A 24,605-nucleotide genomic window follows, 5' to 3' on the forward strand; every position below is an offset into this window, starting at 1 on the left:
AAAGAGAAAAGGAAAGGGCATCCTCTGTGTATGAGACTGAGATGCCCCTCAAATATGCGCTCCCCCTCCGCGGTTTCGTGGGGGGGGGGGGTGAGGGAGAGAAAGACCGGAACGCGCATGCGCCCCTTTTCCCGAGGTTCTGGGGAGGCCCGGCCTCGGTGTCACGTGACGTCCCAGAAGATGCCGGCGTCTTTGCCCTGCAATGCCGGGCGGGAAGTCGCGTGACTGACACCGGCGGCTTCTCCGGAGCAGGTGCGCGGCTGGAGGGCGGGGGAAGTCAGGGGATGGATGACTGGAAAGGTTGTGCTCCGAAAACTTTCTTAGTGGACTCGAGCCCAACTCTTTTACTGCCAGCCAGCTCTGTTGTCCTCCGAAACTGTCTTCCAGTGGGAGCTGGGGTTCGGTTCAGGTTCGCTGGGTGACCCTGGGCTGTCGCTCTTGGCCTAAACCAGGGGTAGTCAAACTGCGGCCCTCCAGATGTCCATGGACTACAATTCCCACGAGCCCCCTGCCAGTGAACGCGGCATATGTTCCAAGCAGACCAAAGAAAAATATTTCTTATGGAACTTGTTGCTACATGATGTGGTGATAGGATTTACTTTAAATTGCTATTAAGAAAACTAGGAAGTGGATAAAGTCATAGAGAAAAGATCTATCAATGGCTGTAATTGTTACACATTAATGCAGCATTTTAAGCCATGTATGTCCACCTGCAACCTGACCTGGTTGCAACATAAACCCTGTCTAGTATCAGCATTCTGCCCACTGCAACATTGTGTGCAACAGTGATGAGTATTATGGAGCTGGGAAGAATGTTAAGGCCTGGTTTGAGAATCAAGGGAGAAGATGTAAATATCCAGCCTGTGCTGAGGCAGCTGCACTGGTTGCCAGTTGCAGCCCAGATCAAGTTAAAGGTTTTGGTATTAATGTTTAAGGGTCACCTGCGGTCTGGCCCAATTTACCTGAGGCACCACGTAACTCCTTATGCCCCCCACAGGGCGCTTTACAGGCAGGGCTCCAGGATTCATCAGGCAATTGATTGCACCTTACATCACTGTGCCCTATAACCTCAGCAAGTGGCTCCTGCTAGCTAGGTGTGTCTGGCTTGAATAACCACAAATAAAAAGTGGGATGTAGTTATGATGCGTGTGCCTGACGCAAGGGGAGTGTCTGTGATGTCACTGCCTGTCCAGGAATGGATTACTTTTGTTTCCCCCCTTCAAACACTTTTATGATAACGGTAACAAGTCCTTGATTGAATGCCAAATCATTTGTCCGTTTTCAAGTTTAACAACTTGAAAATGAAGGATGAAATGTTTACCTAAGCATGTTAAGTTATGATTATTAAATGTTAAGATTGCTGATATAGTTATCTGAACTTGATATGCTATACTGTGTTCTTCGATGTTTAAGATGGTTGACAAAGTTGCCAAACTTATCTTGTGCTCTTGTGACCAAACCACCCTGAGCCACAAGGAAGGGCAGTATATAAATATAAATAAAATAAAAACTGGTTGTTTGGGGTTGCTTAGTGAAGAGAAGAAATTGAACAACAAATCCTAATTATTTCCTTTGATAACTGTATTTGCAGGTGGAATTAAGACTAAAGAGCAGTATGGTCTTCACTCCTATTTTTGCTATTCCTCCCTTACTGAGAGGTACTGCTGGGGTTATTCCAATTTGTTCATCATTCTTACAGCCCAAATATGCAGCTTTGTGTTACTGCACAGTAAATGGGTAAGATTTATTTATTTATTTATAAAAGATATTTAAAACCTATTCTAGTAGTGCAGCCCTAAGCAGAGTTCCACATGTATATGTCCATTGACTTTAGGATTTCACACTGAGACTGCTTTCATACAAGTTTGATAATGCACTTTGTGATGGTTTGCCACTGTACGGAACACTGGAAGTGCAATACTCAGTTTGTATGAAAGCAGCCTTTGAGACAAACAAATGGGTAAAATAGTTATCAGCTTTCTTTCCAACTCTAAAGAGAGCTATTGAAGTTGTATACTTAGATGTAATGAAATGTGTTGTAGTATTGTATTTAATTGATTAATCAGACTATCTTCAATATTTTATCCCACCTCTTAACAAAATTGCTTCTTTTATAAGCCTACTAATGTTAAATGTAATCTGCCTTGAGTCCAGGGCCTATTCTTCACACAATAGATAATGCACTTTAGAAGTAGATTTTCCTGTTCTGCACAGGAAAATCCAGCTGCCAAGGCACATTGAAAGTGCATTATCCTATATGTGCGAAATGGGCCCAGGTGAGAAAGGCAGACTGTAAATAGCATAAATAGATAGTAACATGTGGCTTCCCCTGTTTAACGGAGCTGTTAAGTTCTTGTGTTTATATTTTTTATTTTCTGGCATACAAAGAATAGTACAGGAGAAATTATAAATGAAACACTTATATATAAGAATAAAAATATAGAACAAAATACATTCTATCAATTAAACAGAACAGAATATCCCTCCCCAACGTATTCTCTATGATAAATTTGAGAGAGCTTGTGCATTCTAATGAGGGTAAATGTTAACTTGTGTTTTGTGTTTAAAGCAAAATGAAATCCAAAAGAAAGTCGGATCATCTGGAGAGAACAGCAAATGACTTTCGGCAGGAGGTTGGTACTGGAGCAGAGAGGCCTGCAATAAACTGTATTGTGCGGAGCAGCTGCTAGAGGCATAAACTTCTACAAGCCTGAGGGTCTCGGTGATCTCAGCAAGGTGCTAGTAGGGTGGCTACAATCCAGTAACCTCTGTTGTAGGGAAGAGGGAAAGCATAACCATGAGCTGGTGGTTATATCTTGACATAACATTGCATTCCAGTGTTGCTGGGAGAATAAAATGGGGAGGACACAGTGTATGCAACCCTGAGCTCACTGGAAGAAAGATGGGATGTAACTGAGAGAAAAGGAATGGTGGCAGAGGGGGGGGGCCCTGTTGTAAGCCTGCTCATGTGACCAAGTTATGTGATTTGTTTTAACGTGATGGCTGGAATGGATCTGGCTAGTCATGCACAGGAGAGAGTAGTGGGGCTCATGTTGCTTTTGGCAATTGGTTTGTGAAACACCTGAGTCTATTTGGTGGTATTTTAACCTGTATGGGATTATGTGCCATTTATCCTCTTTTAGTGAAAGTGTGTTCCAAAATAGTTTATTGAAAATGGAATGCCTTCATGTGAATAAACAGGTTGTATTGAAACAAAGGACTTTGAAATAGAGCTTGAAAAGAAAAGATTACTACAACAGCCATTTCTTCCTTCATTACTGAGTATTACTGAAAAGTAGTACTCAGCAGCTTTGTAAAAGGCTGTGGTCGTGTTTCTAACAGTGTATAATTCAGGGCATTCTTTCTAATCTGCATTTTTAAATCTATTATCTGTGCACTTTTTAATCCTGTAAGTGTGTCCTTGCAACTTGCTTTACATGATTAACTGCTATGAGTCTGGGGAAATAAGCCAGAATATAAATCTTTTAAATTAATAAATATCCTACTAGGCACAAAAAAAATCTGCTATCAGAGAACAAATACAGCTATTTACATTTCCAGTAGCGTAATTTTAAAAAACCCTCCCAAATAACAGCACTTTGCTGGTCAAGTACTTTGAGGATTAACAAATAATTAAAAGAAGAATTTACTATTCTTGGCAGTAAAGACACACTTCTAATTGAAATTGTTGGAAACTTGCCTTGATATCGTAGCTTTTTCAAGCCTTTTCTCATAAATTTGATGCACATTTCCTACGTCTGCTCACCTCTTGCATTTCCTTGATGTAGGAGAGTTTTAAAAAATGCAGAATGGGAATTTGGTGTCCTCTTTATGTAGAAACAAAATGGGGCCTGGGGAGCTCTTCTTGCTGACTTCAGAAAAATTATAGCTTTACCAAGAAAGCAGGAATAGCAGTTTGTAGTTTTCTTATGCTAGTTACCGATGCTGTTTAATTTAGCCTCAGCTTCTCTTCTGTAGAACTTGAGAATCTAATTGCAAGGTCTGCTCAGCATAGAGACACTCTGACATTTGTTTGGTGATCAAGCTTATTTACAAGTCTGGGAGAATAATTCTGAAGGGAATAAATAGAGAAATAGAGCATATTGCTGCCCCTTCTGCCCCTTTCTTGATTATTCCGACTCAGACTTGCTTATCATAACAAATTTGTATTGAGAAACTAATAAAAATTGCCAATACTGTGTTCCCAGATCAGGTCATAGGTTAATGTGAAGAAAGGACAAGTGGAGTATGTGCTCATTTCCTACCCTGAGGCTTCTGCATAAAGGGATAACATTTACCAAGTATCCTGACTGCAGCAGAATAATTAAGCAGTATGAATGTTCTTTTGGGCCAATGCTGTCTACTTAAGGATAAGTACGCTTGCTTTTAGTTGGCAAGCATCCTGTTGTTTTACTGGACAGTAGACATGTGCAAATATTTTTATAGAGAAATTCATTTCCTGCCATATGTTTTACATTAAAATGTTGCTGGTTAAAATTTCATTTGTTGCATGCCAGTCTTTCTGGATGGGAAATGACACAGTTGTAACTGTAGTTACATGAGATTGTTTTGAGGTTGTTGTATTTTTAAAAGCACTATAAATTTGTGGAGACTTGTAGTGGTTGTCTCAACCTGACTTTTTACCATATTTAAACTCTGTAATCTAAAGCAAATATTTGGCTGGGGGAGGGGGCAAAAGTGAGCCTTGTAAGGGGATCAGCAGGGTACAGGATAGGAATGTCCAGCTGGAGAAGCTAAATGTGTGCTTTTGAGTTTGGACAGACTGTAGGCTATCAAATCAGCAGAGACTCCCTATGGAATGTCCAGGATTCTCTGTTCCAACATCAATACATATGAGGCCTTTTAGAGAGCCAGCGTGGTGTACTGGTAAAGAGTGATGGCCTCTAATCTGGAGAACTGGGTTTGATTCCCACTCCTTGACATGCAGCCAGCTGGATGACCTTGGCTAGTCACGGTTCTCTCAGAGTTCTCTCTGTCCTTCAAGAACTGGTTCAGTTTTGAAGATCCTGCAAGAGCCTTCTGCCAGGCATTTGGTTGGGGCCAGTAACCAGTAACCTCACCGAGTTAGCCCCCTCCTGTGATGTGTCCTCCCTTGGGATATATGAGAAACATCTATAGGCAATGGCTTCAGAAACTTGTGCAGCACCAGAATTGACTAAGGTGTTTTGATTTGTTTTAACTGTTTTAATCAATTACTGTTAATTGTTCTTTAGTGTTATTCTAATCATTGTGCTATTTAATCACCATGTTGTTAACTGCCCTGAGCCAGGAGAGGTGGTCAACTAAATCAGTCCACCCACCACTGATCTATCCACCCACCCACCCCACCCATATTTTATTTAAGCATCAATATGCTACTTTTAGAGCCTCTTGTGGCACAGAGTGGTAAGGCAGCCGTCTGAAAGCTCTGCCCATGAGGCTGGGAGTTCGATCCCAGCAGCCGGCTCAAGGTTGACTCAGCCTTCCATCCTTCCGAGGTCGGTAAAATGAGTACCCAGCTTGCTGGGGGGTAAACGGTAATGACTGGGGAAGGCACTGGCAAACCACCCCGTATTGAGTCTGCCATGAAAACGCTGGAGGGCATCACCCCAAGGGTCAGACATGACTCGGTGCTTGCACAGGGGATACCTTTACCTTTACCTTTACCTATGCTACTTTTGCTACTGGGGACCCGAAATGGCTTGTAAGAAAAGACAGGCAAATATAGGTTAAAAAAAGATGACAATGGACAATACCAAGTCCTGAGCTAGTCCTACAACCACAGGTTGGGTGACTAAGGGCTATCCCCCCATCAGCCATTTGGCTTGTGCCTCTGGCCATTGCCAAGCTTTAAGGACCTGAAAATGGGAACAGAAACAGAGGCCAGCTGGGAAATTATGCAGCTGGCAGACATGTTCCCAAACTTTTACTACCTGTACCTACATGGAGGAACAAAACAATTCTGTTGAGCCAGATGGAAATATTCTGCATCTGTGCGACAAATGGAAGGTACTTTGAGGACATGCAGTTTTTTAAAAGTGGTATTTTGCCTATAAACTGAGCATAATTGTAGTGGTTTAGTTGTCCACAACTTTCTTGCTTAAATTTGATCTAAGGAACTTGATCTGTGCTATGCTGCAGGCACAGTAATTAATTTATAGAATATCAACAAAATTGACTTCTTAATGCTTGGCAATCACAAACTTTAAATATGGGTTATCTGCTGGTAGTAGCTGAACTATGTAGTTAAGAATCATAACTCTCACAATCCAGTATTGCTGGAAGCATGCTTTTATGCACAGGGTATTTTCTCTCTCCTGACTCTTGTGTACCTTTCTTGTAAGGAGCTGTGATCACGCAGAGACTTTTGTTTGTCTTTTAGATTATTTCTAAAGCGAAAGTCTGTGGAATCACCAGTGAATCTGACATGGTTAAAAGGCTACGTCTGGCAATCACAGATAAAGAATTTACTTTCAAAGCAGGGCAATGGTAAGGCTCTCTTCTGGATTTGTAAAAAGGAGGACTTTACAAGTATATGCCTAAGGGGCAAGCAAAATGAGACTCTGCAAGACCCATGAAATGGATTGTCCGGATAGTTTCACCTGGATTTTATTGGTAAATCGAAACCAAGGGGGAGCCATCCATTTGAATCAGGGCTGCAATGAGAGCATGTTAATTCCCCACCACCACCACTTTCAGTCCTCAAATAGGCCCCTGGAGCTGCTATTTGCGGGAAATATATAGGTTGCCTGAATTATGTCTCCATGCTGCCTCTACCAGACCAAATAACTTGCAGGAGGATGGGTAAGGCTAAGGAGTTGAACCTCCTAGTACCTTGGACTTGATCCAAATCAGGGACTCTCCAACTGCTATTTTTACCAGTAACTACTGCTCAAGAGATTCATGCATGTATCTTCCAGCATCTTTTCAGATGGTGGTAAATTCATACAAATAACTCCAAATGAAGCACTTATGAAATTCAGAGTGACAGAGACTTTTCCCCACTAGTCAGCTTTGAATGAAACATCTGGAGCAAACCTACAAATTTGTTTCCTGGCATGCTGCAGTATCCGTGTAGTGTTTTTGGTGAATGATGCAAGTTATTTGATACCTTCGGCTATATGACAGAATTGGTGGCCTTGATCCAATGAACCGCATGACTATTTCCACATACTCAGTAAAGCAGTAGACTTTGTTTCTCTGACAGCAGTCCTGCATGTCACATGGTGACAGTTTGACCATTGGGTCCCCTCAAAGTAGCACTTTGTCTTTGGCCTCAGTATGTTTCAGGACATGAAGCTGACTTAAGCCGAATCAGGTTAAACGCTCTCTTCTGTGACTGGTACTGACTCCTCATCATCTCCTGTTACCTGATACTTGAATTTGAAGTGCAAGGGGACGAAACCCAGGGCCTTCGGTGTGCAATGCATACCATTTTCCACTGGACCTGTCAGTTTGTCCCTGATTCTCCCCCGCCCCCTTTCTATTGTGGGTCCATCTGGTGAGCAGGTTTTATAGGAACCCTAGTTTGTGTGCTAGGATGTTAATAGCATGAGTTACTAGTAGTGATAATTTTGCAGGCTTTTACATTTAGAACAAGAAAACAAGATGTTGATTGCAATAATTCATGTTGGAGTAATTTGCTGCAAATTTTTGCACATGTGCACAGATGCATACTAAATTTTTGCTGGCTGGTTCTTGGAGAAACATTTACCCTTCAAAATGTTTTGGTAATTATCATACTGAAAACTGGAATCTTTAATTATAATTACTCTTTTCATTATCTTTCTTTAAAGTATTCTAATTCTGTTTGGCATGCTGACTTTCTACAGTGCAGCTTGTAAGTGTGATTGTGTTCTAATGAGTGGCACGAAGAACTGGGCCTTGAGAGAAAAGGTTAATAAGGCCTCCTTTTATAAGGAAGCGGCAAAGTTTGCTTTTCTGCACGTCTCTCCATTGGATTTGCATAGCACAAAAGTCATACTGATTCTTCTTTTGACCAGTTTCTAGTTGATTTTGCTCAAGTCTGTCCTCTTACGGGGATTGAGCCATTGCAAAATGCAGCTTAGAAGAATCTTTAGAGTCTCTGAGATTTCTGAGTGTTTGAGTTTCCTCTAAGAAGTATGTTGAGGTCCATTGCAAGGCAAGTCCAGCGGTTTGGACCCTGGAGAAATCTTGCACTGGCAGATGAGAGATATGTCAGCATTAACAGGAGAGTTCTGTAGGATCCAACCTTTTTACCTGCTCAACAATGTTGTTAGAGAATTGGCCTATGTTTTCTCTGTTGACTTGCATTTGGTATCTTTGATCTTTCCAGATTATATGCTGAGAATAATAGATAGATAATAAATAATACATCAGGAGTGATGTGGAAAGGAAAAAGTTTAAAATGTAAGCTCCAATGAGGCCTTTTTAGTCAAAGAACAGTATATAAGCACATGAAAAGTACCAGGATGGTTGGTGCTTGAGTTCTGGTAAAAGTAAGGGCGGTCTGTGTGCCTGCTTACAACCAGTATGAAAATCTTAATGAAGCTCTAGAAAGAACAAAGAAAAACATGTTAGCAGAGACAGAATCTTGCAGTGTGAGCAGGAAATCTTCCTCACGCCTGTGCTGAAGCACCGTAGAGAGTAGATAACTTTAGCTCAATGGTTCTTAACCTTGAATCCACTGCCACTCCCTCCAGATATCTGAGACTGGGACCTAGTGGCCTGCAGTGTAAAATAACTACTTCATTTGCTGTCCAAAGCCATTGCAAGTGGAAACAAAGGCCTACCTAAAACTGTGAATGCCCCCCTTGGTGCGGGGTAGCATATCCCACCTTAGAACAACTGCCCTCATTGTTGCCATTCTTCAGAACTCAGTAGGTTCTCTCCTTTCCCAGTGTTCTACTATTATGTCAGAGTTGCCCCACAGTATAATTATATGGGGAGGGTGTGTGGCTCAGCGGTAATGCGTTGGCTTGGCTTGCAGAAGGTCCCAGGTTCCGTCCCTGGTGTTGTCACCAGGTAGGAAGTGATATGAAAGACTTGGCGAGCCACTTTCAGTCTGAGTTAATAGTAGTGACCTAGATGGACTGATGGTCTGATTCAGTATAAGGTGGCTTCAAGTTATCTCCTCTCTAATTTGGTGCTTCAACACAGTATTTAAAAGGCTGCCATATGGAGGATGGAGCAGAATTGTTCTCTCTTGCCCTGGAGGGACCAATGGGAGGAAATTAATTCAACAGAAATTCCATCTCAACATCCGGAAGAAGTTCCTGACAGAGCAGTTTCTCATTGGAACAGGCTTCCTTGGGAGGAGATGGGTACTCCATCTTCGGAAATTTTTAAACAGAGGCTTGATAGCAATTTGACAGAGAGGCTGATTCTGTGAAGGCAAAGGAGTGGCAGGTTACAGTGGATGAGCGATAGGGTTATGAGTGTTCTGCATAGTGAAGGGGTTGGACTAGATGACCCATGAGGTCCCTTCCAACTATTATTCTATGATTCTATGAAGTGTTCATGTGTGTGTGTCCGTGTCCTGACGGATCGTATGAACATTTTCTGGAAACTTACACCTTCTGGTATTACTAAGTTAAGTTGCATGTAAATAATGAGAAGTGTCAAACTCCACAAAAATGAAACAAGGAGAGAGATTGCTTTTAGTTATGTACAAATTGTCATAGCAATCCCAGTCCAGCATAGGATAGTTTTCAGTTTGGCAGTGCCAGGAGGCGGGCTTCCGTGCACAGCAAACGTGGGTGCATGCTGGGTTGGAGAAGCCTGTACTCAATCCTCTAGTAATATAGGGGGGAAACTTTGGAAAGAAATCTTTTTAATGGTATTTCGGAGGAGTTTTAGCCTATATTGTGGGGAATTTTCACTTTCCTTCTAATCAAGCTTCTGTTCAACTTGTGTTGATAGCCCGTTCAGTATAGCACATTTTCTGGTGTTTAATTATGAATAAATGCATATAAATTGCGTTTATATGACTATAATTATATTCAATATCTATAGCTTTCTGGGTGGAATATGTCAGAAGCTGCTACTGCTATTGGTAATTAGTGAAGGATTCCTGTGAATTCTCTGAGTCAAGGCATCATTTAGGTATCAGGGAGCCTGCTTCATCTCCCGGAGTGTATTATTTCACAGTTAACTATATTGCAAAGCCATAATAAAGCTGAGCAGACTCTGTGAGCTGTTCATCATTGTGTGTGTGCAAATGCATGCGTTCATGTGCAGCCTTTGAGACACGACTCTTCCAGCCCCCCTTCACCAAGCCGTCCTCACATTTAAACAAGCTCTCCTCCTCCCTTGCTGATTTAAAGCTGCTCTGATGTTGCAAATCTGCTAGGAAGTCTGTTTTGCTGCTCAGATTGAGATTTTAATCTTTTGCTGTTTAATTTGGAGGGATTATACCTTGCAACAGTATTCTGTGACCCATTTGGTTCTGTATCAAGAACAACCTTGCATCTAGTACCAATGCAGTACTTGTGCACCTTTCTGCTTGTGCACCTTGCTGCTTTTTTATTTTGAATTTCTTTTTATTAGAACATAAACCTGCAGTCCTTGTGTGAGCACTTTTCAGAGCTTGAGGGTTCAGGCATTTTGTTGTCTTTTACAAGAGCCTATTTTCTTTGCCAGTTGTATATATGTGTACACCTACACCGATGTCTTTGTAGGGAAGAGATTGAGATGGGATTGTGACCTAGCCAGTGTGTAGCATCAGAACCGATCTCTTTCAGCCCCAACCTAGAAAGAATTAGACTAAATGGCTAAATTTGCTCAAAAGCTGCTTTAAAAGTTTGCAGTAAGGGAAGAGAAATGTTGGAATAGTAGCATGAAACAGGGCAGCTTATGTTTGCCCAGGTGAGCGGTGAGATGCTAATTTGGTATAATGACCAGCCAATCTCACAACGGGGGATAAATTCCTGGCACAATTTGAACCCTGCCCGAGCCATGCAGGCATATTTGTCACTCAATGTGTGCTGAAATATTTGACACTAGAGGGTGCTACAATGCTGCTTGCAATGCAGAATCGGTTATGTGGGCCCTAATTTTTGATGGCGTGTGAATAGACTTCATATTGATGAACTTGAGATCTTTTCCAGAATCCATCACTGTTTCTTGAAAAACTCAGGGGTGGCAGCAGCGCTGAATGCAGTTGCAGAATAAAAAATCATCTTTCAGAATGAGTTCACATTTGTTCTGAGCCAATGGCATGCAGAAACAGTGTGGATCCACTGCTGAATGAGGTCCCATGGGAGCAAAGGTGTGCTCTTTGGGTTAAAATACAACCCGTTTTGTCCGGTGCACATATTCAGCCTTTGAGAGTTGGTTGTGGAATGAAGGGCAGTTATAAATGTCATCTGTATTGAAAGGTTTACATAATCTCTGCACTATACTAATGCCTGGTTGCATGTGCCTAATGCACTCACTACCTGATTGGCCCTCGGGGACATCAGTCATCCTCCTGGGGGATCAATCACGCATGGGACGCCCTGCCCCTGACTGCCTCTACCTTCCTGATTAGCCCGCAGTGAGGTCACTCCCCCCCCCAGAGGACCAATCAGGTAAGGGACGCCCTGAAGCTGGGCTGCAGGCCAGCCGACTAGCCCTGGGGATGACAGTTCCTCAGCAGTGGCCACCCAGTAGGAAGCCCTACTGGCCCGAACAGGCCTGCTACCTGGATGTGGGTGGGAAGCCAGGGAGGCCCCACCAGTGCTCACCTCCACCCCAAGCAGCCCCACCACAACCTTGCCAGGCCTTGGCCATGTTTTCCTGGGTCGGGGAGGGGGGCCAGGAAGGCCCCGCCAGCCCTGCTGTAGCCTCACCAGGTCTCGATGCTGCTTGCCCGGGTCGGATGGGGGCTAGAGCCCGTTGTATTTTTTCTCAATTTTTTTCTTGCTAGTCATCTATAAAAAGATAGTTGGTGAGTGAGCTTTGGGGCGGGTTGAAGGCAGGTTCTTCTCCCTGGAGACTATGTAGCAAATAAGCCCTGAATCTGGTGGAGCCGAGCCATACTTTCTTTAGGGCCAGGGACTACCAACGTGATGATATTAGAAGATTGTAGTGTTCTTCTGGGGACATACTAGGAAAGGCGGTCCCTCAGATAGGCAGTATAAGTACTGTTACCATTGGTAGAACTGCCTCTATTCTGGCTGATAAATCAGGTACTTAGGGTGGTCTGGTGATAATATAGGAATAAGAGGAAACCATCTGTTCTGTTGTTCATGTCCTGGAAGAGGTCCACTTTGTACAAGTCTGGTTACATGCAATGTCCTGAAGAACAGCGTATCCATCGTACATACTGCCCCTTCATTGACATATTATTGGTGTAGCTGATAAATGACTTGGCAGGAATTTATCAAACAACGTATTTGATGTATTCACAAATCTATAAAGACACAATCCCTGAACAAAGCTGAATAGCAGATTGCAGGTAATCACACTAGTCCAAAAGCAGCAGTGGTGCAAACACCTTGTATTAGGACTAAATGGTCACAAAGGAGCAATCAAGCTTTGAATTCCCCAGAAATCATCTTCAGAAGAGATGCAGTGTTTTAAAAGGAAAGAAAGAAGGGACCAAGGCAAAGGGAGGGTTGGGGGGACTATGCTTTTCCATTTTAATAGTCTTAAGATGGAATACAAGAGGCATTGCAGACTTATTTGGGATCAACATGGGAAGAGCACAACAAAGATTTCAGGTTACATAAGCAGTGGCTGTTCTCCTTTGAATCTGGATTTGTCTCTAACAAGAGCAGTGAGTCCCCTTGTAAGGAAGAAAGCAGAAAGATGTGGCCTTTATATCAACAACGGTTAAGATTAGTGGTGCCCTAGGTTAACATTTAGTGGAAGCAGATTCGGATAGTATTATTTAGTGGGCATGAGCCCACCTCTTCTTAGATTGCTCAATGTATTGTTTTCCCAAAACAGTCCCAAACTGCAGGTAGCCCTGCTGGTCTATTTCCAGAAGAATCCATAAGTGTCAACACTGTAATACCTTTTATTAAGACCAATTCATACTGGAGTTCATCCTTTTGTAAACAGGGGGTCACAGAAGATACTTAGTTCAACCCCTTTATCTGTTTTAGGGTGAATTTTGGGTCCCATAGCATCTTAAAGACCAACATAGTTTTCCAGAGGCCAAGATTACTTCATCAGATATAAACAAGAACAGAGATCCATCAGCCCTTTGGTCCAGGTCAGAAGGCGGGAGGGACGTAGCGGAGAAGGGCAGTTTGGAGTCCTGATGCAGAGAGACGGTGCAAAGCATAATCAGGCTAATTAGAGCCAAAGAGGGGAACTGCAAAAAAATAGTATCTGGTTCAGTTTTACAAGGTCCTTTATGAACATCCTAAGAGTGTTCTCTTTTAGGGTTGACTTCTTCATACCTGGGGTTGCTGTCGTTGGTGGATTTTCAATATGTTCCAATCCTGGTCTGCTGGAACAAGAAGGAGAGTTGGAACTAGCAGTAAAACGTACCACACATCCTCCTGCTCATTGGGTGCACACACAGGTATGTGAAATATAGTTATGCCTGGACGACTATTTGTATCATGTTTCATTTGTTTTTTACCCCAAAGTCCCAGAGGGCCAATCGCTCCCAGCACAGTGAGTGCTGCACCGCAGGGGGTGGGGGAGGAGGTGCACCTGCTGGTTTGCGGGCGCTGGCGTGCTGTGGCCCGCGCCTCCCTCTTTCCCCTGGTCCCCAGACCTCCCTCTCCCCCACCCGGTCCCCAGCTCGAGAAAGGTTGGGGACCACTGCTGTATAGGGCCATTTTCTCCTTGCGGAATTGTACACTGTCTTTAATTTGCCCACCCCCTTAATCGCCCAGCTTGTCCAGTTGCTCCCATAGACAAAGAACACCTTCCTTCCCCTCTCTCCAGCACACACAAACCATGACCAGAATGTTCTGTGGACTGCATTTCCTTCGAACGAGACTGCCGGCAGCAGAGCACATCGGCTGCTGCCATGGTCTGGCACCCTTCATAGCAGTTTGCATGAACAGCAGTTCCTCTTTTGGGCCCCCTTCAGCTTTATTGTCGTCGAGAGAAATAAGCTCCTGTATTGTTGACTAGCAATTCAGTGTAAAATCAATGCAGTCTTCTCACTTGAGCAGAAAGAATCCCCAGGTTGATCCTAATCCATCGGCTGCCACGTGACCATAAAATGCACTCCTGCTGCTGCTAAATAGGTTAGTTTCATGCATCATTGGAATTTCAATAAAATAACTCATTTTGAAAGACTTTCTTGAAAAGTATGGACCACACATGCTAATATGACTACTTGTGGAGATTTCCTATTGATTCCCTGTTGCCCATTAGGGACCTTGTAAAACCCTCCCCTCATAATTGTCTGCCTCAGAGGCGTCTCCCTGGAGGGGTCCTTCCTTCCTTAATGTGCTTTTCTGATTTAAGGGGTTTTTTTTTGTTAATTATGTTCATAGTGTTATAACTGGAAGCAGTTATAAGCAGCTGCCCATCCAAGTGAAAGTGCGTTGGGGTGTTTGGATTAATAAGAGCCCAACAATAACTGATTGTGATTAGCAGATAACAATTGCGTCCATGTTTTACTTTTCCACCCTGCGTGTCTGTATCTTCAAAATGATCATTCTGATCTTTGCAAATCTGATACCTTTGTAGTCTATATATTGAAGACCAAAAGAAACCTTAACAACACGGGGGCAGAGCTATGTATAGGATCTAAAAAAAGAGCTATTCTTAATTTCTTAGTAACTGCAAAGGCAACAACTATGAAGCCTCCACCAAGAGAGGTACTTGGGTAACATTTGAGAAAGCATGACGGTTGTGAGAATTAAGCTACATATAAATCTTAACTAATCGTTCAGGCAGTTTGCCTGAGTAATGGGTTTCTGTCTTACGTGTTAGGAATTTATTAACTTTGGCTATCATATGTAACAGTAGTACTCATTTCACAACTCAAATGAAACCACATTCATATTTACTATCAACCAAAAGAGCCATCTGACTGTAGCAAATGCACCCATAAATTAATATCATATGCAGCTCTTAATGGTAAATACATAACAGTAACATTTTTATTAGCATAGGGCTCCTTCTTTCCGCTGCTTTTAAAGCTTAACCCAGCCCTTCTGTGTGCAGAGTGAGGGGAAGTCCTTATCTCTTCTCTGCCCAGCATCAGCCACAGCGTCTCCAGTGGAAGAGTGACATTGCCAAGGCACAGTATTGGGGAACCAGGAGTATAACCACCCCCACTCCCCAATATGGACATCCTCCTCTTTTCTGGGGAAACTGGGATGTTAGTGGTGGTGGTTTTACTCTGTCCATGGCCAGCTTGTTTTACTCTCAGCAGCCACCCAGGTGAAGAAGACAATGAAAAAGAGTTGGTTCTTTGTACCCCACTTTGCACTACCCAAAAGATTCTCAAAGTGGCTCACAATCACCTACCCTTCCTCTCCCCACAGGCATCCTGTGAGGTAGTTGAGGCTGAGAGAGCTCTGAGAGAACTGTGACTGGCCCAAGGTTCCCCAGCTCGCTGCATACGGAAGAGTGGGGAATCCAATGTGGTTATCCAGATTAGAGGCCTTAGCTGCTGCAACAAAGTGGCTCTCATCGAGGATGCAAAGGCTATGGAGAAGGGTGGGGTTTGGGGGGGATTATTTGGGTTTTTTAGAGGATGTGAGGCTTGCAGCTGAGTGAGGCTTGCATCTTACCTCTCCTCAGGGCCTGATTTACATGAAAAGAGGCCCTAGGCTATTCCACTTATGTGGCCCTTTCACCTCCCATATTTAAGTTTGTAAATTACATGAGAGATAATAAAATACATCATTACTGTGATATATATCTACTAGTAATCAAGCCCGCTGCACCTAAATGCAGCGGGTGCTAGACCACGGAGCCCCCGGCATTCGCGCGGAGCGCGACTGCCGGGGGCTCTGTTTGTCAGGGGGCTGAAGCGGCGAGAGGCGCTTCGCGGCTCTCGCTGCGTCAGGCCGCCCTCAAGGAAGCAACTGCGAGCCGCAGTTGGGGACCACTGCTCGCAGTTGCTTCCTTCAGCAGGCTGGGAATCAGCCGGGCCAATGGTCTGTCAGGAGGAAGGGGCCAATCAGGCCCCTTCCTCATCACAGACAAAGCCCTTCACCTGAGGGCTTAACAAATTATTTAGTCCGCGGCGCCCGCGGTGCCGCGGGCGTGTTAAGGATATGTTAAATGAACATGTTGTGATTGGTACTAACCTTTATAAAAAATGTGGAATATAGGCCCCTCTTGATCTTGAGGCCCTAGGCTGAAGCCTAGTTAGCCTATAGGAAAATCCGGCCCTGCCTGTCCTCCAACTCTATTAGTAGCTGTCAACCTGCCAGCCTCATACCCTACAGGGCAGTGTCCTTGCTTGGTTTCCTGGAATAGGGGAATAGGTGCCACACTGAGGAACAATGCCCAGAAACACTACAGATAGTGTGGCAAAGAGCCATGTACAGCTGCTGAGTCCGTGAGTGTTGGTGATATATAAAATGATGGCAAGGGCAAATACTGGTCAATTCAAGCAACTTTTAGTGTGCATAAAAATGCAATACTGTATGATTTTCAAAATTGTATTAAAAATTATAAATGCACTAGGGTCTATATGGATACTCTCTGAACAAAGGTGCAGTATATTAAATATCAGTGCTTCTGTGGCAGCAGTTGAATGTACAAGATTCCAGAAAAAAGCCGTTTAGATGTTGAACGTGATTTCCTGTATTTATTTATTTAAAGTTTTTAATTTACTGTGTTTATACCTCACTTGTCTCTCTAAGGGAGACTCAAAGCAAGAAGTATGCCCGGCCCCAGCTTGGCGTAGTTAATATTTTATGCTGTTTTCATTGTTTTATTTTTTTTATTTTACTGTTGTGAACTGCCCCAAGCCCATTCATGAAGAGGGGTGGTATACAAGTTGAATACTACTACCAATAATAATGCAACTACTGTACAATATCGGTTCTCATCCGATTTTTCTCGTCAGATTTTCTTCCATTTAAGTGACTCTTCCAGTAATCAAATAAACTTTAATTTTTTAAGGGAAATTTTTCATACTAATACCTGGTTTCAGGGAAATCTGACATGTTTTGTGTTGGGTGCTGGTAGTTGAGCTGTTTCTGACTTCTTGAATATATATATTTTTAACGGACTGGTCAACTAAAATATGCTGTATAGAGGTCATTTGCATCGTCAGAAAAAGAAGAAGAGTTGGTTCTTATATGCCGCTTTTCCCTACCTGAAGGAGGCTCAAAGCGGCTTACAGTCGCCTTCCCTTTCCTCTCCCCACAACAGACATCCTGTGAAGTAGGTGAGGCTGAGAGAGCCCTGATATCACTGCTCAGTCAGAACAGTTTTATCACTGCTGTGGCGAGCCCAAGGTCACCCAGCTGGATGCATGTGAGGGAGCGCAGAATCGAACCTGGCATGCCAGATTAGAAGTCCACACTCCTAACCACTACACCAAACTGGCAGGAAGTGCAAGTTGGCCAGAGGAAATAATTGTTTGGTTTCCAGTGAGGGAGAAAATGCTCCTACCCCAGAAACATGCCTGGGTCTCTATGGCTGGTCACACCACTCATTACCATCTCCCAATAGGATATGCATGGCTCTGTCTATAACTGGAAGATGAACATTAGCATGAATGCAGTTACTCCTTGTTTTCCTGGAAACTTAATGTCTAAAAAGTTTGATTCCAGGGTAATTTTGTTTTAAAAACGGCTGCTTTTCAAATTTAAAAAGTATAATAACCATATCCAAGAAGTTTGGGGAGGGGTCTCAAAATCTCTTCTTCAGAGTTCTTCTGATTAGCCAGCATGCTCCTTAGGTCTCTGTGGAGTAATGTGACCGCTCCGTTGTCTTATCGCTCAGAGCCATCTGCCAGGGAGCATTCTTTGCTTTGAGGAATGCGCCTAGGGGGTCGTGGAAACATTTTCTCCCTTGGCGAACGTTGCTGCCAAGTGACCATGTGTTCCTTCAGCCTCCCAGGGCTTCCTCTTAGCTATCGGGAGCTCTTGTACACGCTGCCCGGTCGGGTTTGCTGTCCAGCTAACCGTCCTTTTCTCAACCCTTCCTCCCCTGTAGTGTGCTCTCCACTCCGAAGTGGCTTTGCGAGTGGGAGGCAACTTCTTCTTTGACCCTCAACCTACCGACGCCCCCGTAGACCTCGTGCTCATAGCAGGCGGAGTAGGAATTAACCCTTTGTTCTCCATACTGCTGCATGTCACAGACCTCCATCGAAAAGAAGGAAAGGAAGGAACCGGATACCAAATAGGGATGACTAACCTATTGTACAGTGCCAAAAACACAGACGAGCTGCTGTTTCGGGTAAGCCAAACAAAGCTGCTATTTAGGGTTAGCATCTCTCACTCATTTGGCCGGCATCGGTGGTTGCAGAGGGCTCTGTGACTCTTGGGCTGTGAGAACGACCTTCTTGGAGAAAAGGCAGGGGTATGTCACTGTGTCAGATTGGGGGACGGGGGGACGGGACCCAGAGCTGGTATTTGTGGAGGTAACAGCCTGCCTCCTCCCTTGGGAGGAATTGAATCTACATTTTTAAATTACTACTATTAATTAAACTTATATTCCTCCCTCCCAGCAAGGTGGCTCAAGGCGGTCTACAACAATTAAATATAAAACAATGCAATTTGGACCAATCAATTAAAAAGCGAAAACCGAAACTAACCACTTAATTAATAATATAAAACCAACAGTATCAAACATAGCAGTATCTGCATCAAAAAATGGTGTATCACGTTCTGATCTCCTGGAGCTAGACTCCAGATTATGGATAATTTGTTTGAGGGGAGGTTAGATGTTATTGAATTCACTGGCCCCAAACAAAAGCCTGGTGGAAGAGCTCCATCTTTCAGGCCCTGCAGAACTGTGTGACTTCCGTCAGGGCCTGGATCTGCTTTGGAAGCTCTTTCCACTCGCTGAGGGCCAGGACGGAAAATGCCTTGTGAGGCTCCTACTGCCCAGTGAAGCCACATCTCTCTCCCGCAGTAGGCTGAGAACCGAGAGCCCTTTGGCACTACTGCTCCCCAGCTGGCCCTTGGACCTTTTGCTTGAAAGCTTGGCTTGTAGAAGACAAGAAGAGCTGGCGTTTGGTATCCTGCTTTTTACTACCCGAAGGAATCTCAAGGGGGCTTACAATCGCCTACCCTTCCCTTCCCCACAACAGACATTTTGAGGTGGGTGGAGCTGAGAGAGCTGTGAGAGAACTGTGGGTGACCCAAGGCCACCCAGCTGGCTGCATGCAGAGGAATGGGGAGTCAAACCCGCTGCCCCTCTTAACCACTACACCCAGCTGGCTCTTGGTATCTAGGGAAGTGGGGTTTGGTGAAGTTGCAGAGAGGTTGGGGGAGGCAGACAGTAGTGCCGACGTGTGCATTTCTTCTTCCCACCCTCGTAGCGCAATGTGTGATGAGAAGCATTCAGGAGAGTGGAGGAGGGAGCGGGTGATCAGCCTCTGCCTGCTCACTTGCAAGAAATATTGTCTGTGACGGAAAGCATGCTTGGATTGCCTCTTATTTAAAAGTCCCGTATCCTTTTAGAAGGGAGACTCAGGATAGAGTATTCTAGTGCAAACCTTCCAACTCTGTGGTGTTGGATTTCTGCAGGTCGCAGCTGTTTTGATTTATTTAACTATGGCATGACCAAGTACCTTTCACATTTCAGAAACGTATCCTTGGTTTAACAAATGCATTTCCTGGGAAGATCGCGTGCAATTTCCATGTAACCCAACAGAATTCAGGAATCTGTGAGAACCTTCGGCCTTACACCAAGCGTACGTACTACTGACGTGTTTAAAAAGCAGACAGTGTGTTATGAATTGTGGCTTCAGTGTTAAGTTGAGGGGCCAGATTTTCCATACTCATTTAAATTTCACACCACTTCAGTGGTAACCAGCAAAAAAACTTCAGCAATTAAGTAACGCATCATCCATGGGAAGAGTGTCAACTTTCAAATATAGCGGAGAGCTGCTTTGGCTGTAGCTATGATATTTGCCCACTGCTGGATAGAGTTCTCCCTGTGTTTCAAGGCAGTGTCATTTATTTACTTTGGCAGTAATTAACTAGCCCAAAGGGTAGATGTGATCTTATTTTACCTTCTGTTAATGCCACAGTTTTAAATAGTTTTGATCCGTTTCTGGTGTTCTGCAGAACAAAAACGTTTACTGCAGTTCAGTTAATAATAATTAGCCTTTGGCTAAAACAGTAAATCTGAATGTAATAAGGAGAGCTGTAAAATTCTTGCAATTCACCCCAACCAGCTGAAAGAGACCTCACTGTTAAAGCATTAGTCATCTTCTCACTTATTCACCCACTTTTTTCTTTTACCGTTTGCATGTCTTAACTCTTTATTTCTTAACTCCTTTTATTAGAAGGAAGAATATCTGGAAACGATCTAGAAAAATATATTTCCAAGAAGACACTCTGGTACATCTGTGGTCCTCCGCCAATGATAGAATCCATCTCCAAGCTGCTAGAAGATCTTGGTGTGACTCAAAAGAACATTTTCTTTGAAAAGTGGTGGTAGACACAGCTGCATAGCACAAAATAAACAGAAAGGGATAATTGTATGGCAAGGTAGGTGGAAGCGGAGAGGAATGCCTACCATTTATAGACCCTGAAAGGTTTCCCCTTTATACAAGTGAGAACTTCCTGTATGAGTTTCTGTGCATTATTCTCAATTTGCTCAGTAAATTTTATAATCATGACAAATTTTATTTGCGGCTGTCTCAGATGTAACTTTGGAAGTGAAATATTTCCTTAAGCCCTGTTGGTTTTTTAAAAAAGGATATATGAGACGTTTACCTGTGCATGCAGGGCTTGGCAAGAATGTGATACGGACTGAGGTCTAAAGGAGAGTCATGCACAGGGGAAGGAAATAGTATCTCCCACTGCAAAAGACACAAGCCCAGTGTAGTGCGGCCTTTGTCTCTTTATCAGTTAGGAACTGCTGCAGTGAAAATGGCTCAAGATACCTGGAGCTGACAATGCATAGAAATTATTGAAATTTTAGCTGTTTAACCCTTCATTGGTGCCTACCTTGGAATTGGTTAAGAAAAGCTTCCTGAGAGAGGAACTGTTCCTCTGACAACTGTTCCTCTGACTTTGACTCACACATTTACTGTCATGTTCTAAACCAGGGGTAGTCAAACTGCGGCCCTCCAGATGTCCATGGACTACAATCTCCAGCAAATGCTGGCAGGGGCTCATGGGAATTGTAGTCCATGGATATCTGGAGTGCCTCAGTTTGACTACCCCTGGTTTAGAACATGACAGTAAATGTGTGAGTCAAAGTCAGACTGGGCACTAGTCCCCCAATGCTTTCCCTTGAGGCAAAACCGTACCAATCTCAGTGACACTTCCCTCTGAGTTTAGTGTTCAAAGTTACCTGTCTTCTTCTCCCAGGTAGGTAATCATTGGGTAAGCACAGCCAACTCTCTATGAATAGGCTTCGTTTGGCTAATTTATACTGTCTTCACTATATAAATCAGTAAGGCGACAGCTAATTTAAAGGTGGCTGTGTCACTACATATACATGCTAATTAGGAACTAATTACATGAAATGTCTTGAGGCTATCAAAAGATGCTAAATAAACGAATACTATGATTTGGTAAAATGTTTAAACATCAGCCTAATTGCCTTGTTGACTTTCCAGAAACCTCGGGGTTTCTTGACAAGCCCTGGAAGGGTTTTCTTAATTATTTTTTTAATATATTAAAAAATATATTGGGTGATGGTCATGTTGACCTGCACCCCTTCTCAGAATGGCCAATGATGTGCCTAGAGGGGGTGGGAAAGGGAGGGGCCTCAGGTGGGCGTGTCCACAGCTCTGCTTCCCAACTATATTCTGCCCGATCGTGCTACTTCTGGGGTTTCTCGGAGCCTGAAGAATATTTCACAGGTTTCTCAACAGTAAAACAGTTGAGAAGGGCTACTCTAGTGCATTCGCTATCTGTCCATGTGCTGCTTTGTTACTCTGCTTTTAGACAGGGATAGGTTTGTTTGGTTTCCCCACTGCTGCTGCAGCTGCTGATCCAGCACAGAAGCAGTGGGGCTTCTACATGGTAGGCTGCCCACTTTTTCTCGGCTGAAGCAATCTGCAAGAGCAGCCTTTTCCCCACCTGTTGTTTTTAAAATGACAATTGATCTACCTTTTTTTGTTAAAGTGCCTTTCATTGTGGAGATGGAAGGGGAAAATGCTTATCTTGGCAACGGAAGGTGCTCAAGAACTACTTTTGAACCAAAATGTTTCAGACAGAGAATGGCATAGACTGATCATTGTAACATCATCATAAATCAATTGCTGATTTTTAAAAGGCATCCTTCAGGTGCCCAGTAGAAAAATGGCTGTTGCAGGGGACCAATTGAGAAGATGGTGGCATTCAGGACAGGGCCAGTAAGATCCAGACTTTCCCATCCATGTATGTGCCAACCTGAGGGGTTATTTCTTGTGATCGTTCCCAAAAGATTGCAGCAAAGTAGGTTGGGAAGGTCCCTGGAGGTGCATAGAAGCACCAGAATACTGTGGGCAAACCCGGGGGGGGGGGGGAGGAACCAGGCACCAAAGCCAGAATAAGAAGCCCGTGTGTAACTGGCCAAAAAAGCGAAGGCTGGTATAGAGTCTACTTGTTGAAGTTTTGTTAGATGATAGGAACAGTTGTCCAGGTACGCTATCCCATTCCATGGTTGAGCAGAAGATGGGGCTGCACTGCTGAAGCTCAGGTGCACTGCCTTCTAGACGAGAGAGACCCTGCAATTTCAGCTGCTATAGCTGGATTCCTATGCCGTCACCAAACTGGATAGCCTCTGTCTATCCATTGTATCTGATTTTAGTTCTTTGTTAACATGCTATTTTATTCTGATCACTGTCATTCCTTTTCAGATTATGCCATTAAAGGTTTATTGATTGATTGTTTGGATGATAGAAACACTTATAAGGAATTAGGTTCATCCAGTCTGCTGCTTCAGTTACCTTTTAAAAATATATTTGGGGATGAAAATTTACTGATTCCTCCCCCCCCTCTGGATCTGGCCTTTTCCAAGTCATAACACCAGTCGGCTAACAGGATTGCCTTTGTATCAGCTGGGCAGCTGGGTCCACTCAGAGCTTTCTTCCCTGTGGTGGGGAACAAGAGCAAGCCTGCCTTTCCCTGATATTGATGATGATGATTGTGATGCTTCGATTTATTCCCCACCACTTCTGAAGCTGGCTCATGGCAGGTTGCATGTCTCTTAAAACCCCCTGTTAAAAGACATGACAATCCCAACATGGCGGAGGGGTGAGGAAAGAGGGCCAAAATGATGAACTACTCATACAAGGGGGGGGGGGGGGCATCAAGCAAGTGCATCTTTTTATCCTGTCCTTCTTCCAAGGACCTCTGGGTGGCTTTCATGGTTCTCCCTTCCCTGTTCTCTCCTCATGATAACCCTGTGGGTTAAGTGAGAATGTGACTAGCCCTAGCTCACCCAGTGCAGCTCCTGTCAGACTGAGGATCCGAAGGCCCATCTCCCACATCCTGGACTTGCACACCACCACCTCCCTGGCTGTCAGATGCAAGGTGTTGGTAGTGCCTAATACCAAGTGGCATACTCTCACAGCACAATCCTGAAAGAGCTCTTCATCCTCTGCTGCTGCTTGATCCGCAGGCTTCCAAATCGAATGTCTCTCATGGAGGCAGTGAAACGGAGGCACCCTTACCCAGCGGGGGAATGCCCAGATATTCCCCTGGTACATATAGTCATGCTTTTACTGTTGGGGTACATTTCCCCTCCCTGCAACTTGAGCGAGGCACATGGTCATTGTTCAGGACAGCTGAGAGTCCGTTAAGAAACAAAATATGTGTTTGAATCCCTAAAATGCCCTTAACTTCTCTCTTCCTCTGAGTCCTCACAGCAGGCAACTTCTTAATATTTCCCAGTTCATTTTTAACTCCTCTTAGTCACTGGCAGACTTTCATAGCAGTGTATATTTCCCAGTCTTGATATGTGCAAGGAGAATTTATTAGAGGAGCATTAATTCCCCTTGATTTCAGATGTGCCATGTCATTACCCTCATGGGTAGGGGGTGGGCGGGGGGAGGAGAGACTGGGTTGGTTCAGTGCGGAGCACCCAGGGAGCGGAGCTGTTGTCAACTTGGATGAATAGTGAAGACGCCTCTTCCTTTGAAATGCCAATTCTGATCTTTTTAAATTCTCTGAGCCGCTGGGAATTAATCTTCCTGAAAAGGGAGATTACCTATGACAGTAGCTGTGTCAGGCTTAAAGTGGGACTATAAACCAGTGTTCTGCAGCAGACATTTAAAATAAAACTCTTTCCTTTAAAACTCGTAGCAACTGAAGAGAGGGCAGAATATGACGGATGGTACTTCTAGAGATGCCACAGCATAAGCATGAATCAGTGTTTTATGGAGCCCTGCTTCTTCGCAAATGCTAGCTGTGTGAGGGTCTCAAGTCATTTCCTGCTGGCTTGTCTAATTCCCTCCCTCCCCTCTCCTCACATTTTCTGTGTTCTTTTGTCAATGCCTTATACTGGCTGATTGCCACAAGGACATGCCTCTCTAATTGCAGGCAGTCACCCACCCCTAGACAGTTCCGTAAGGTGGTCATTCCTCT

The 24,605-nt window shown here is 43.9% G+C and overlaps 1 protein-coding gene across 1 annotated transcript; it reads left to right on the forward strand.

The window, feature by feature from the left end:
- Positions 1–22,904, forward strand: OXNAD1 (oxidoreductase NAD binding domain containing 1). Its single transcript, XM_077304589.1, has 8 exons — positions 1–252; positions 1,592–1,737; positions 2,570–2,633; positions 6,383–6,489; positions 13,357–13,498; positions 18,064–18,306; positions 19,660–19,768; positions 20,366–22,904. Exons 2-8 carry the CDS (start codon positions 1,616–1,618, stop codon positions 20,518–20,520), a joined length of 942 nt encoding a protein of 313 aa, XP_077160704.1. The 5' UTR covers positions 1–252; positions 1,592–1,615; the 3' UTR covers positions 20,521–22,904.
- Positions 22,905–24,605: the final 1,701 nt, after the last annotated feature.

The sequence above is a fragment of the Paroedura picta genome, chromosome 11 (genome assembly GCF_049243985.1).
Source record: "Paroedura picta isolate Pp20150507F chromosome 11, Ppicta_v3.0, whole genome shotgun sequence".
In the NCBI taxonomy this organism is placed as follows: Eukaryota; Metazoa; Chordata; class Lepidosauria; order Squamata; family Gekkonidae; genus Paroedura; species Paroedura picta.

Excerpts from the sequence above, each read along its gene's own strand:
- OXNAD1 (XM_077304589.1), top strand. The coding sequence starts at position 1,616 with ATGGTCTTCACTCCTATTTTTGCTATTCCTCCCTTACTGAGAGGTACT. Across the intron at positions 2,634-6,382 it reads CAAATGACTTTCGGCAGGAG|ATTATTTCTAAAGCGAAAGT; the intron begins GTTGGTACTGGA and ends TTTGTCTTTTAG. Across the intron at positions 18,307-19,659 it reads CAGACGAGCTGCTGTTTCGG|AAACGTATCCTTGGTTTAAC; the intron begins GTAAGCCAAACA and ends TTCACATTTCAG.